This window comes from Phallusia mammillata, chromosome 2 (genome assembly GCF_965637545.1).
Source record: "Phallusia mammillata chromosome 2, kaPhaMamm4.hap1.1, whole genome shotgun sequence".
NCBI classification, from domain to species: domain Eukaryota; kingdom Metazoa; phylum Chordata; class Ascidiacea; order Phlebobranchia; family Ascidiidae; genus Phallusia; species Phallusia mammillata.
The window spans coordinates 7,089,851-7,101,447 of NC_137253.1; the positions used below are offsets into that span (position 1 = coordinate 7,089,851).

An 11,597-nucleotide genomic window follows, 5' to 3' on the forward strand; every position below is an offset into this window, starting at 1 on the left:
TATTTCTTCTGATATTACCGCTTCAGTGTACAGTTCTTTTGCTTAACATTCACAGGTTTCTCTAATTGCACCACACTGTTTTGTAAAAGTGGTATCATCAATTGGCAGGATATCAAACTTTTCCAACTGTTTCTTCATCATGTGGTCATAGTCGTTGAAGTCCAGTACCACAACTTTGCCATCTTTGTCAGTTTTGCATATTACTATGTCTTGTTTATTGACTAGCTTTCTTAACTCTTGCAGCGCTTTGCGTTGTGAAAGCGTTAGACTGTTTCTTGTATGGAATTCTTTTCGAGCTTTTTTGTCTAAGTTGCGTAGTTTCGCTTCAGCAAGGTCGACGTAAATGGATGTTTCCGCATCCAGTTGTTCTTTGTTTGGCCTGGAATTATTTGGAAGCCTTAGGTTTGGAGGCAGCGATGAGACATAGTCTAAAGACGGTTTACCTTTGAAAACATGTGCCCACTCGACTCGTCTTATGTGCGAATGAAAGTTTAACCACTCCTCGTCTCTAACACGATTGTTCCAATCCGGAGTGGGTGCAAAACCAAGCCCACGGGATAGTAGTGATGTAGTGTTATCGCCGAGAACTTGACTCGATTTATTTAAAATTGTAACTTCCATGTCGTATTGAGCCTGATTCTTTTTCTGCCAGAATTTACGTGCCCTGTACCGCTGTTTGCTGCATTTATTTTTTATTTTATTTGCAGTACATGTTGGCTGTAGACACTGCCTTTTCTTTCTTTGCTTGTTCCACAGCCACCAGAATTTACTCTCAAACTTTAAGCGCTTGTCATGCTTGTGAAGGAAAAGACTCGTTTTGATTTTAGCCGAAATGTTTGTCCAAATTTCTTCAGCAATTTTTGGTTTTGGCATCCCAGTTATCTGTTTTAAAACGCGCCGGGATTGCTGCAATAAAAGAAGATCGAAATCCATTCCTCGTTTTTGGTTGGACGGTAGCAGCACATTCATTTTAACGCATTTTCGCAAAAAGGCGATTTTGGGCCCCGTTTCAACAATTCTCATTAATGCGCTTTTGGAACATGCTAACTTCAACAGTAAGGGACAGACTCAACTACTGCACCTAACACTGTTTACCATCGACAATGTCGTAACGAAGTATGATGGAAAGTATTACAAGCAAACCGAGGGAATAATAACCGGAGACAATCATTCGGTATCCATAGCCAATATAGCCCTTCACTATCATAAAGAGCTTAAAAGGCACATTGCAACAAGCACTCATTTTTAAAAGGTTTATTGACGACATCATTTGGGTTGCAAGCGGGCCTGCTTCAAACCGACAAATACAAGCCGCGCTGACTATGGGGCTAGAGAAATACAATCTGAGGCTGACGTTTCGCAGCCTGTGCACTGCAAAGAAAGATGAGCAGGTGGAATTTCTGGACGTAATGCATATCTGTTTTCCCCAAAATCCTTTCGGTTTTATTTTGACTGATTTTGTGAAGCCAACTGCAATCAATCGGCATTTTTTACACGGAACGTCACATCATCCGCTTAACATATTCAAGTCAATTGTTGTTGGGGAGGCGAGGAGATTGCGAAGACTGAACGAAAATGACGAGCTCTATAATACCAGCTTGGAAAGACTCCAGCAGAAATGTATTCGGTCCCACTTTCCGAAAAATCTTGTAACAAACAACCTTAAAATTGCCAAAACCTGGACTTGGGACATGACAAAGGCAACCAAGTCACAAACCAACAATACCACAAGACTTGTTTGGCCAACTGTTTTCCCTAAGTCCCTAAAGTTGTCAGGGAAGGAAAGAAACCTGCAACCAAATGCGTGCGTGGTTTACAAACGGCCAGCTACACTTGGACGAATATTAACCAACTACAGGCGCATTGCGTTTGAAGATAGAGACTCGAATACAGCAGGGAGGTCCCATCCATGTAATCACTGCGGCCTTTGTGGGAATTACAGCAAGTTTAAATCAATGGTGCCCGACACCACCACAATCAACACGCCCGCTGTTGAAGTCCGTCTCATACAAAACCTCAGTTGTCGCGACTACGGTATTTATGTAGCTAATTGCAATGAATGCAATGCTTGCTATGTTGGCCAGACCAAGAACCCGTTTTCTGTACGATGGCGCGGACACAGAGCGACTTGGAAAACATTTAATTACACAGAAAGGAATGACAAAGCAGCATTACTGCGACATTACGCAAGCAAACACATCAATATTTTGAAAAGGAAACCCGACATCGCAACTTGTTATTGCATTACCTTTGTGGAAAGCCCTAAAAAAGAAAATTTAGACATGTGCGAGGCCAAATGGCAAAGGATATTAGACGCCAAAATAAATATTCAAGAAATGGTCCTGCCTCGAGTACGGTAAAAACTCCCTCGGCACTCACCGCTGTTGTTATCTCCCTGTATGCGCGTACCTGTTCTACCTTTTGCGTCTTATCTTTATCTTTATTTTTTCTCGCTCGATCCGGTGCCCACAGTTGTGCTTGTTTTGTTTTGGTTTGAGGTTGGTTCAGTTAGCTTTGGCAATTAGTACTAGCATCCCCTGAGTTTCTTTGTTACACTGTTTTACTGCTTTTAGTTTATTTTATTCATTTTAGCGTGTTTGTTTTAGCACTCATTTTTATCGATTTGTATTTCGATTTCCAGGAACTGATGATGCCACACAGGCGAAATATATATTCCTTTATTAAACCGACTGATTCTGTTTTACCAAGGATTTTATCGTCCATGGGTTTTACTCTACTCTAGTTAAAAAGGCAAACAGTGATCGTCAGGTTACGCCATGCTGTTGATGGTTTTGATCTATTACTAAAGTTGTTATTTTGATCATTAGTTTGCATATTCTTTTGATATTTAAATTTTCGTGCTGCTTTAATTTTAGTAATAAATTGCCTTTTTTAAATAACTTTTTGTATAGCAAGTTAGGTTTCAGTTATTAAACACAAAATCTAATACGTTAGTGCAAGTCGTCATTATATAATCATGTTGCACAGGAACCACGTTCGGTTGTTACGTCATCAATCGCTATGTCCCCCATGTAAGAGTCTCCCCTTGTTCCCTCGAACACAACCTGGAATTGTTCCGTCGAAGCAAGGGTTGCGCTTCCCAAAAACCAAAAGTCACCTGATAATACAGTTAGTTAAACATGTATCACATACAGGATCAACATGATATGCCTTAAACAAGTTTGAGCAAGTGGTGTTTCATATGCCGTTGCTATGTGTGATGCACTAAACTGACAAACCTGTTATAAATTGTTGCAATAGGAGAGTTGAACGAATCCACTATGACAGTGGTTCCCAACTTTTTTGTCCTGTTGTCAGTCGATATTCAAATCTAATTCCCACCCCCCACAATTTTAGTTTGCTAAAATGCCGTTTACATTAACATTTTAATGTAATTTTAGAACAGAAACTAAACTCTCGATTATCAGCTTAAACCAGGGGTTCTTAGCCAGGGGTGCACGCACCCCCAAGGGGTGCGAGAACTGCTCCTAGGGGGTGCGGGTATGCTGAATCATTAAGGTTGGTTAGGTGTATTCTATTTAAGCAATTACGGAAGAGGGAGCGAAAATTGGTTGGTGATTTGAAAGGGGGTACGAAAATTGGTTGGTGATTTGAAAGGGGGTGCGAAAATTGGTTGGTGATTTGAAAGGGGTGCAGTAAGGAAAAAAAGTTAAGAACCACTGGCTTAAACCGATCACACAAGAACTTTCTTTTTCTAAGCTCATATATAGCAAATGCAGCAATAACACATAGCACGCCCACTAGTAAGAGATTGATATTGTGACACAAATTCCCCCCTACAAATCACTAAATTCCCCCTAGTGGGGATTCCCCCCACACCCTGGTTGGGAACCACTGCACTATGATATTGTAAATTATTCTGAGGGGTAAGTAAAAATGGTCAAAATGCAAAACTGCTTTATGTTGCTGTCCTATGAAAAAAACATGCGTCGTTTTTTTCAGATTTATGTTGCTCTAACTCTAAAGTCTAATGTCATTATTTTTAAATTGTTGACTCATTTTAAGTCTACAGTTTTGAAAAGCTGGCGAGTTGTTATTTGTATTGTAATCACAAAGGAGTTCGATCTGGATTGGCAATTAAGTCAAGTTGTGTTTTCATGTCATCCTTAGAAAATGTCCCAAATGTTACTTGTAATCACCTAAAAAGTTTTGTACGTCGCCCCTCAAATACTTACATTCATATGATAGTAAAACTGGAGACATGGACCTGAAAAAACATCGCGATTTATAAACATACATTCATTCCCATGTGCATGGAGAACCCATAATATAGGTAAAAGCCTTTTTTGCCATTTTTGTCGTAAACAATTATATACTGTTTGAGCAAGCTTGTATAAAAAATGTTATAACCTAAAAGACCCCATCATATACTTGCTACTTGCGGAATAACGTTGCGTGTTAAAATATGCTCTGTTAAATATTTTGGGAACTTTGAAAACTTTTTTTCTATATTGTTAAGATATAAAATTATATCAGTTTTTTTACCAACCCCCTCAACTGAACCATCCCACGGACCCCTTTGGAGTTCGCGAATCCCCGGTTTATGTATCAATCCTTTACGAAATGCCAACGTAGCAGTGGCAATTTGCAGCGTCGGTTTCTGATTGGTTAAAATCCTACGCATTGCGGAACATTGTTTCATTGGAACAATCGTTCGATGCCGTGCGTTTTCCAGTAACCGACTACAATCGTTCTGCAATCGTGTTTCCAGGTATGATTATTTACCACCCGATTGTCGTAGGAGAGGGGGCGTGATTAAGGTGTGTCACGCAAAAAAACGCGAACCGCAAACTAAAAGTACCCATAAACGTACAACTTTGTATATTTAACGTATATTTTGTTTGTAATAAGCTAACCACCGTTTGAAATGCTTTCCTGTTTCATATCTTGTTTTGGTTCAGTACATCGTTATTGTAGCTTGAGTTTTACCAGCAAAGATTGCAGTTTTAAAATCTAAAATCAAACTGAAACACATAAAAAGCTGTGAGTTTAAGTTTAGAAATTAATGTCAATTACTGCAATTGAAATTACTTTTGTCATTTCTTGTAGATTACATTGAATACTAAAGTTTTTATTACTTTTATGGAAAAAGCTTTCATATTTATTTAATGCATATGCTTTTGTACTGTGTTTTCTATGCATTTTGTCAATTTGCTCCTCAACGTCACCAAGTGTGTGTACATTCTGGGCAACTATTATCACTAATTGTTGTGTAATGCGTCATTAATTCGGACTCTACAACGGGGATGACGATGTATTGAATTATTACAGCAGACTAAACTATTTTTTCAATCGTTAAATAAAAAAATGCTCTGTGGACATTGGACAATTGAACAACCCCAACAATTGAACAATGAAATAAAAATCGTTGCGTTCTTAGAAATGAAATAATCCACAGGTATTTCGTCATAATAAAATCCGATTCCATCGGTTCCAAATGCGATTATTACGTCATTAATTGCATCACCGTAGAAATCCCAAACCCGGTTTCCTCGTGATTTTTTAAAATTTGATTTGAATTTTATGTCAAGGGTGGTCAACCCACGGCCCGGGAACAAGTTTTGACCAGCCCGCGACCGCATTAAGATTTGTATTTTCGGAATGCACCTTTATGAGTTAGTTCCCATTTATGTACCAATGGGTTTACACTGATAGTAATTACATAATTCCTGAGAATAGGCATTGTTCCGTAAAAAGACTAAATCATTCCGTGATGTGGAAATGGTAAAGAACTGTGTCATAGAGTTCTTTTGAAGTTTATTGGGTATGTGGGTATGATTGTTAGTATCCTGTTCGAAATTAAAGTTTAAGAAAGCAAGTAATGTATAGTCTCATAATATTGTACATATTTACACCAAAGAAATATTTTTTAGCTTTTGCGATGATTTTGGCTTTTTGCTCAACAGTATCATTAACTTTTCGATGAATCGTCAATAAAATCTTGCATTTTGCAAATACTTTATTTTTATTCTAGATAAAACGGCAAAAAACATGCACATAAAATATTATCATCAGACTAATTTCACAGCATTTCACATTTCTAACATTTGAACTTCATTGGTTTCTTTATGGAAACTTTATTTGGGAATTTTAAAATTTTGCGCTGCTTTTAAAACAAATATACTATATTATTCATTAGAAGACTTCGTAATTCTCTTAGCTGTTTAGGTTTGACTATAACAGTCTGTACAGCCAATGTCTTGTCACCAGCTGCACTGGTAAGACTTTGTACGTCGAGACAGTGTGTATTGTCTGCAGCTTACTTATCGTTGTATCGACACATTGATTTAATAAAAAAAAAATTGGAAAAAAAACTTTTATTGCGTTGATGTCTCAGCGTTTTTTTTGTGCTGTAAACCAGTGGTTCTCAAACTTTTTTTATTGCGACGCCCCTGGAAAAGTTTTCTGGACTTGCGAACAGAGTTGCAAGCGGGCCCGAAATATGAGCCCGAAGCCCGGCCCGAATCCGAATGTATAAGCCCGAAGCCCGGCCCGAAGCCCGGCCCGAAGCCCGGCCCGAACCCGAAACGTTTTTGCGAAGCCCGTTTAGGCCCGAAATTTTGATTGACAGGCCTATCCACGAAAGCCATGCAACAAAGGATGATAAAGAAAAAAGAGAAAGACAACAAACACAATAGGTACAAAACACGTTTTAGAGTAGTGTGGGCATTAGATCAAAGCCAGAGTTACTTAGCCAAGTGATTTTATTAAAAAAAAAAATGGCAGACACGGAACGTAAAGTCCGGCCCGTTTTAGCCCGTTTTCTCACAAATACCTAAGCCCGAACCCGGCCCGAACCCGGCCCGAACCCGGCCCGAACCCGGCCCGAACCCGGCCCGAACCCGGCCCGAACCCGGCCCGAACCCGGCCCGAACCCGGCCCGAAAAGCTCGGCCCGACTTGCAACTCTGCTTGCGAAGCACCAGCAAATAAAAGTTAATGAGAAAACTTATTATTAAAGTTGTTTATTAATACAACAACAAAAAGCCACGAAACGAAACTATTCTGCGACGCCCTGGAAAAGTTGAAACGACGCACCAGGGCGTCGCGACGCACAGTTTGAGAACTACTGCTGTGAAATATTTTGCTCCGCTACGTCGCCTGGTGTATGTATATTATAGGAATTCCAATCGTATGATGAGCTCACTTATTATCTCACTTCATATTGAATCAACACCAACGTTTCGAATACCGTGTGATCACAAGTAAGCTTACACTGACTTATTTATGATATTGAGTAAAAAATAATACATCTTAGGTATTAAAGGTTGTGATCAAATTACTATGCTCCAAATATTATGATTAAGAAGAAACAAAATCACTTAGGTAACCTCTCAACCAGTGGTCAGGCCCGAGAGAGTTGTTGGTCTTGATATACATCTTAAAAAAACCTACAGGTAATTTAATGTAAAACTATTTCTGCAACAACATGTAGGATTAACTTCACGTAATTTGATCCAAAGGCAGTTTGTTACATAACAGACCTTATTAAAACTATCAATGCCTTCATTATTGTGGGCGAACAAACGCCTTTTTAAATGAGTTTTTGCTTGAATTTCTAACTTTGTTGATTCCAACTATTTTGAGCGTCAGTAATCACTTCAAACGATTGGCTACGCGATATTAGCCCTTATTTTATAATTTTACGTTTAGACGATAGGAAACATGTTGAATTTAGAGTTGAATAAATTTTACATTCTGTTTTATTCATATCTAAATTAAAATGAAAAGGCTGCATAACAAATGGGATAAATCGTTCCTTTTTCCTTTCTGGTTTGCTCAACAGTGCTATAAAATGCATGTTAAATCATAAATTAAATCTTGCGTTTCACAGATAGCTTTTTTTATTCTGGGTACAACGACAAACGCATGCACATAATATATTATCATCAAACTAGTTTTTTTTTTCATTTCTAACATTTAAAAAAGAAAGAAATAATATTAAAAATGCCAAATAATACCTAAAATATCTTTAGTTTTTTTGTACACACTTTTTGATTTTTATATTTTTGTGCTGCTTTCTAAACAATTATATTGTAGTAATGAACTTTTAAAACGTTTTACCTTTTATTTACACTACAAGTATTCATTTGATAGGAAATTAAGATTTAAGTTTTTAGAATTAAGATTGAAAAATGTAATAAAATCATGCATGTGGTCATAATACAATCATACAGGAATCACGTTCAGTTGTAACGTCATCAATCGCTATGTCACTCTCGAAAGACAAGAGAAGGTCTGCGTTGAATCCAACTGTTCCCTCGAACACAACCTGGAATTGTTCCGTCGAAGCAATGGTTGCACTTCCCAAAAACCAAGCGTCACCTGATAATATTGTTAGTTAAATATGTAACACATATATAATTTACAAGACCTAGTCCTATATTATGCACTAGTGAGCAACTGGTTGGTCATGAGACGTTGCTATACGTGTGGTGTAATTAACTATAACTTTACAAACCTTCTGTGACAAAATGTTGCAACGGAACAGTTGAACAAATCCACTATAATATTGTAAATTATTCTGGGGTGAGTAGGGTGAGCATTTATTTGTTGTTTATATAACAGTCTCTTTATTTACCTTGTTCTCCGCTCAGGCTCCATACTACTTCGTTTGGAAGAGTTGTTTTCTTTAAATAGATTTCCAAGGTCCCAATGCTGCTCCCCTATGAAAATAACATGCGTCGTTTTTGTTCACATTTTTGTTGCTTTAAAGCAGGGGTGGGCAAACTTTTCAGTGCAAGGGCCGCATTCAAAAGTTTATAATCTTATCGGGCCGCATGGTATTTCACCAACGGCCGCCAATTGTTTGCTTGTTGTTTTGTTTTAAAACAACTGATGTAAAGAATAAGGTTTGTATCATATTATACCATTTAAAGTCGCCTAAGATGCTCTGATTAACAATTTCTAACTTGTGCACAAGTTTAGCTAAACAGAGCTAAGTGTTTATGACGTCATAAACTGTATTGTGACGATTGCAGTGCCCGTTTTTCGCATTGTTTGCACATAATAAGCGGTTAAAAAGCCTGGCGCATATGATTGCTAGACTGGTAATCTTTTTTCCAGTCCCACGAAATTTGTTTTAGCAGTTTGAAAATCAAAATATTTAGCAAAATGGATTGCGGCCGCAGGTTGTGCACCCCTGCGCAAAATTATTACATATTATATTTTCAGCTTTATGCAAATACGTTTGTTCATGATTGTACAAACAGTGGTTGAAACGCTACAATTGTAATTGTTTTTTTAAAAAAAACAAGCGTTTGTTGCAACAAAGGGGGAACCACGTTTTTTGTTAATGAAGTCCTTGTGTCAAAGTTTGGGCGTCAACAGTGCAAAGTGGGCTGTATTTGAAAATGTGAATCGCTTTTACTTTTATCGAACGAAGAAATTGTGTCAAGTGACGATTTGCATAATAACGTGGCAGGCTAAAGCACGTGAAAAGTGTTTGTGTTTAGTTCCAAAGTATCGTGCGCAGTGTTTTTTTAAGGTGTTTCAGTCCCCCTAATTTCTCCAGCGGTTTCCCAAAATTTGGAAATGGCTATATTTTGGTATTTAAATGAAACACTTGCGGTCTCTTAAAACTACTTTTAGCGGTCACCCAAACCAAACCTTAAAAAAAACTGATCGTGCGGGTACAGATACTGCACATGGCATTGGTATCGGCAAGTCACACCCCCGGTATTTTTAAAACTCTGCGCCTGTGCTCATAGTACTATTCAGCGTTACTCGGAAACATTTGGCGGGCCGCATGAACTCCTTTGCCGGGCCGCATGCGGCCCGCGGGCCGTAGTTTGCCCACCCCTGCTTTAAAGTCTAGTACCTTTTTTTCAAATTATTTTTTTGACTTATTTTAAAGTCAACAGATTTTGAAAGATGGCAATTTACTGTTGTATTGTCATTACAAAACAAATAAAAACACGATTTGTTTTTCAAACAAACTCGTAGATTTGCCGGTCTCTAAACACCCCCAAATGTTACTTGTAATAACCTAGTTTTGTTCGTTACCCCTGAAATACTTACATGCATATGGTAGTAAAACTGAAGGCATTCACCTACAAATAAAAAACTTATTTGAAAACATACATTTATTCCCTTTTACGCACTTAGATAACCTAAGACGCTGCAGTAGATATAAGCTATGTAAAAGCCATTTTTGTCTTAAGTTCCAAGCAGCGCTTGTTAAACATATTGGCTAATAGTTAAAAAGTAAGTAAAACTTATAGGTCGTTTATTTGTAGCTTGTATAAATATTGTTAAAACTTAAAAGATACCATCATATCAACAAATTATTTTAACTCTTCCAGCAGTCTTTATCAAAGTATTAGCCAACGTTTCGATGTCCCATACGAGACACCTTCATCAGGGTAATGACATAAATTGCAAACACAAGCTATTATAAAGCGTAAAGGGCGGCGAAACACACACACACAAAAGGAAGAGGCGGTGGGAAAAAACGCAGTGCGCACCAATGGTCGAGTGATAACACCTAGCTCAATGGTGCAAAAGCGACCGATAAGTAATCGGCATTAGAACTGTTACGGAATTGATTTGGTAACTTCGAAGTTGAGAGAAAGTTGTTTGGGTGCGAGATCTTTAACGTTAAAGCTTCCCAACTATCCCGATTGTATTCTAATATTCGAGGCTACCTCCCTAATTGGTAAAACGGTCCAAGACCCTGCACTAACGGCTTATCGCTAAAACCAATTGTTGCAACGGTGACTTCGCAACTGGCCAAAAATAATATATATCATAATGAATAAAACCTTTGAAAGGTACTCTTCAATCACGTTACGTTATAGCAAAACACACTAGCGACACAACAGCACCAAAAACAATCGCGCACACTTCACCGGGGCCAGGAGAGAACTGCCTCACCAAACACGAGGAAAAACGACGTCACATGCCTCTAGGAATGTGGCCAAGCACAATGCGCCACGGGAAATCACTAAAGCGGGGATGCGTCTGAAGCGAATTTTACCGGTGTTAAAGTACAAAAAAAGAAATTAAAGTGAAAAGGGGTGAAAATGGAACACAAGAAAACAAAAGCGGAAAAACAAGAAGTGAAAGGAATAACGTGAAAGTAAATATGGCTAAACAAAACAAACAAACAAAGTTGTGAAAGTCGGTTTCTCTCGCTAACACCTTGGCAGCAGAAAAGTTAATGGTGTGATTGAGGACAGTAGCATGGTGAGCTAATGCCGATTTTTTGGCATCTTTCTTGGCTACATCCCTTTCATGCTATTTTCGGCACGATACAAAGATACTCACCGTTTCGCCGATGTAAATCTCGTTGCACTGTTCACATGGGATTGCGTGTACACTACACCCCTTGCCGCGTTTGTATCAACGGGGTCTTTGGAAAGCGACAGCATCTGACGTAGGGTGTTGACTGGTTTAATCCCTACCGTTACCTGGCTCGACTTTTGGCGCCCTTGGTGGGTAACACAGAATACACTGTAAGGAATTCTGAGCAGTTTGTGTAAGCAGTCATATCGCAACGGCCACTGGATACAGACGAAACGTTGGTTTCGTTCGACGTTGTCTCGTTGTTTACTATCGTACCAATTGACCTGGCAC

General features: G+C 38.5%; 1 protein-coding gene across 2 annotated transcripts; it reads right to left on the minus strand.

The window, feature by feature from the left end:
* Positions 1-7,841: 7,841 nt before the first annotated feature.
* Positions 7,842-11,001, minus strand: LOC145215301 (MAM domain-containing glycosylphosphatidylinositol anchor protein 2-like). Of its 2 annotated transcripts, none has more exons than XM_080083994.1 (4): positions 10,896-11,001; positions 10,041-10,072; positions 8,602-8,686; positions 7,842-8,345 (listed from the first exon to the last, which is right to left on the minus strand). In XM_080083994.1, exons 2-4 carry the CDS (start codon positions 10,044-10,046, stop codon positions 8,179-8,181), a joined length of 258 nt encoding a protein of 85 aa, XP_079940120.1. In that variant the 5' UTR covers positions 10,047-10,072; positions 10,896-11,001; the 3' UTR covers positions 7,842-8,178. The 2 variants fall into 2 exon arrangements, with proteins under 2 accessions (XP_079940120.1, XP_079940119.1); XM_080083993.1 differs by having other exon boundaries at positions 10,864-11,001.
* Positions 11,002-11,597: the final 596 nt, after the last annotated feature.

Bases quoted from the DNA above. Each gene is read 5' to 3' on its own strand.
- LOC145215301 (XM_080083994.1), bottom strand. The intron at 8,346-8,601 runs GTAAATAAAGAG...CAATATTATCAG, and splicing joins GAGCCTGAGCGGAGAACAAG to GTGACGCTTGGTTTTTGGGA.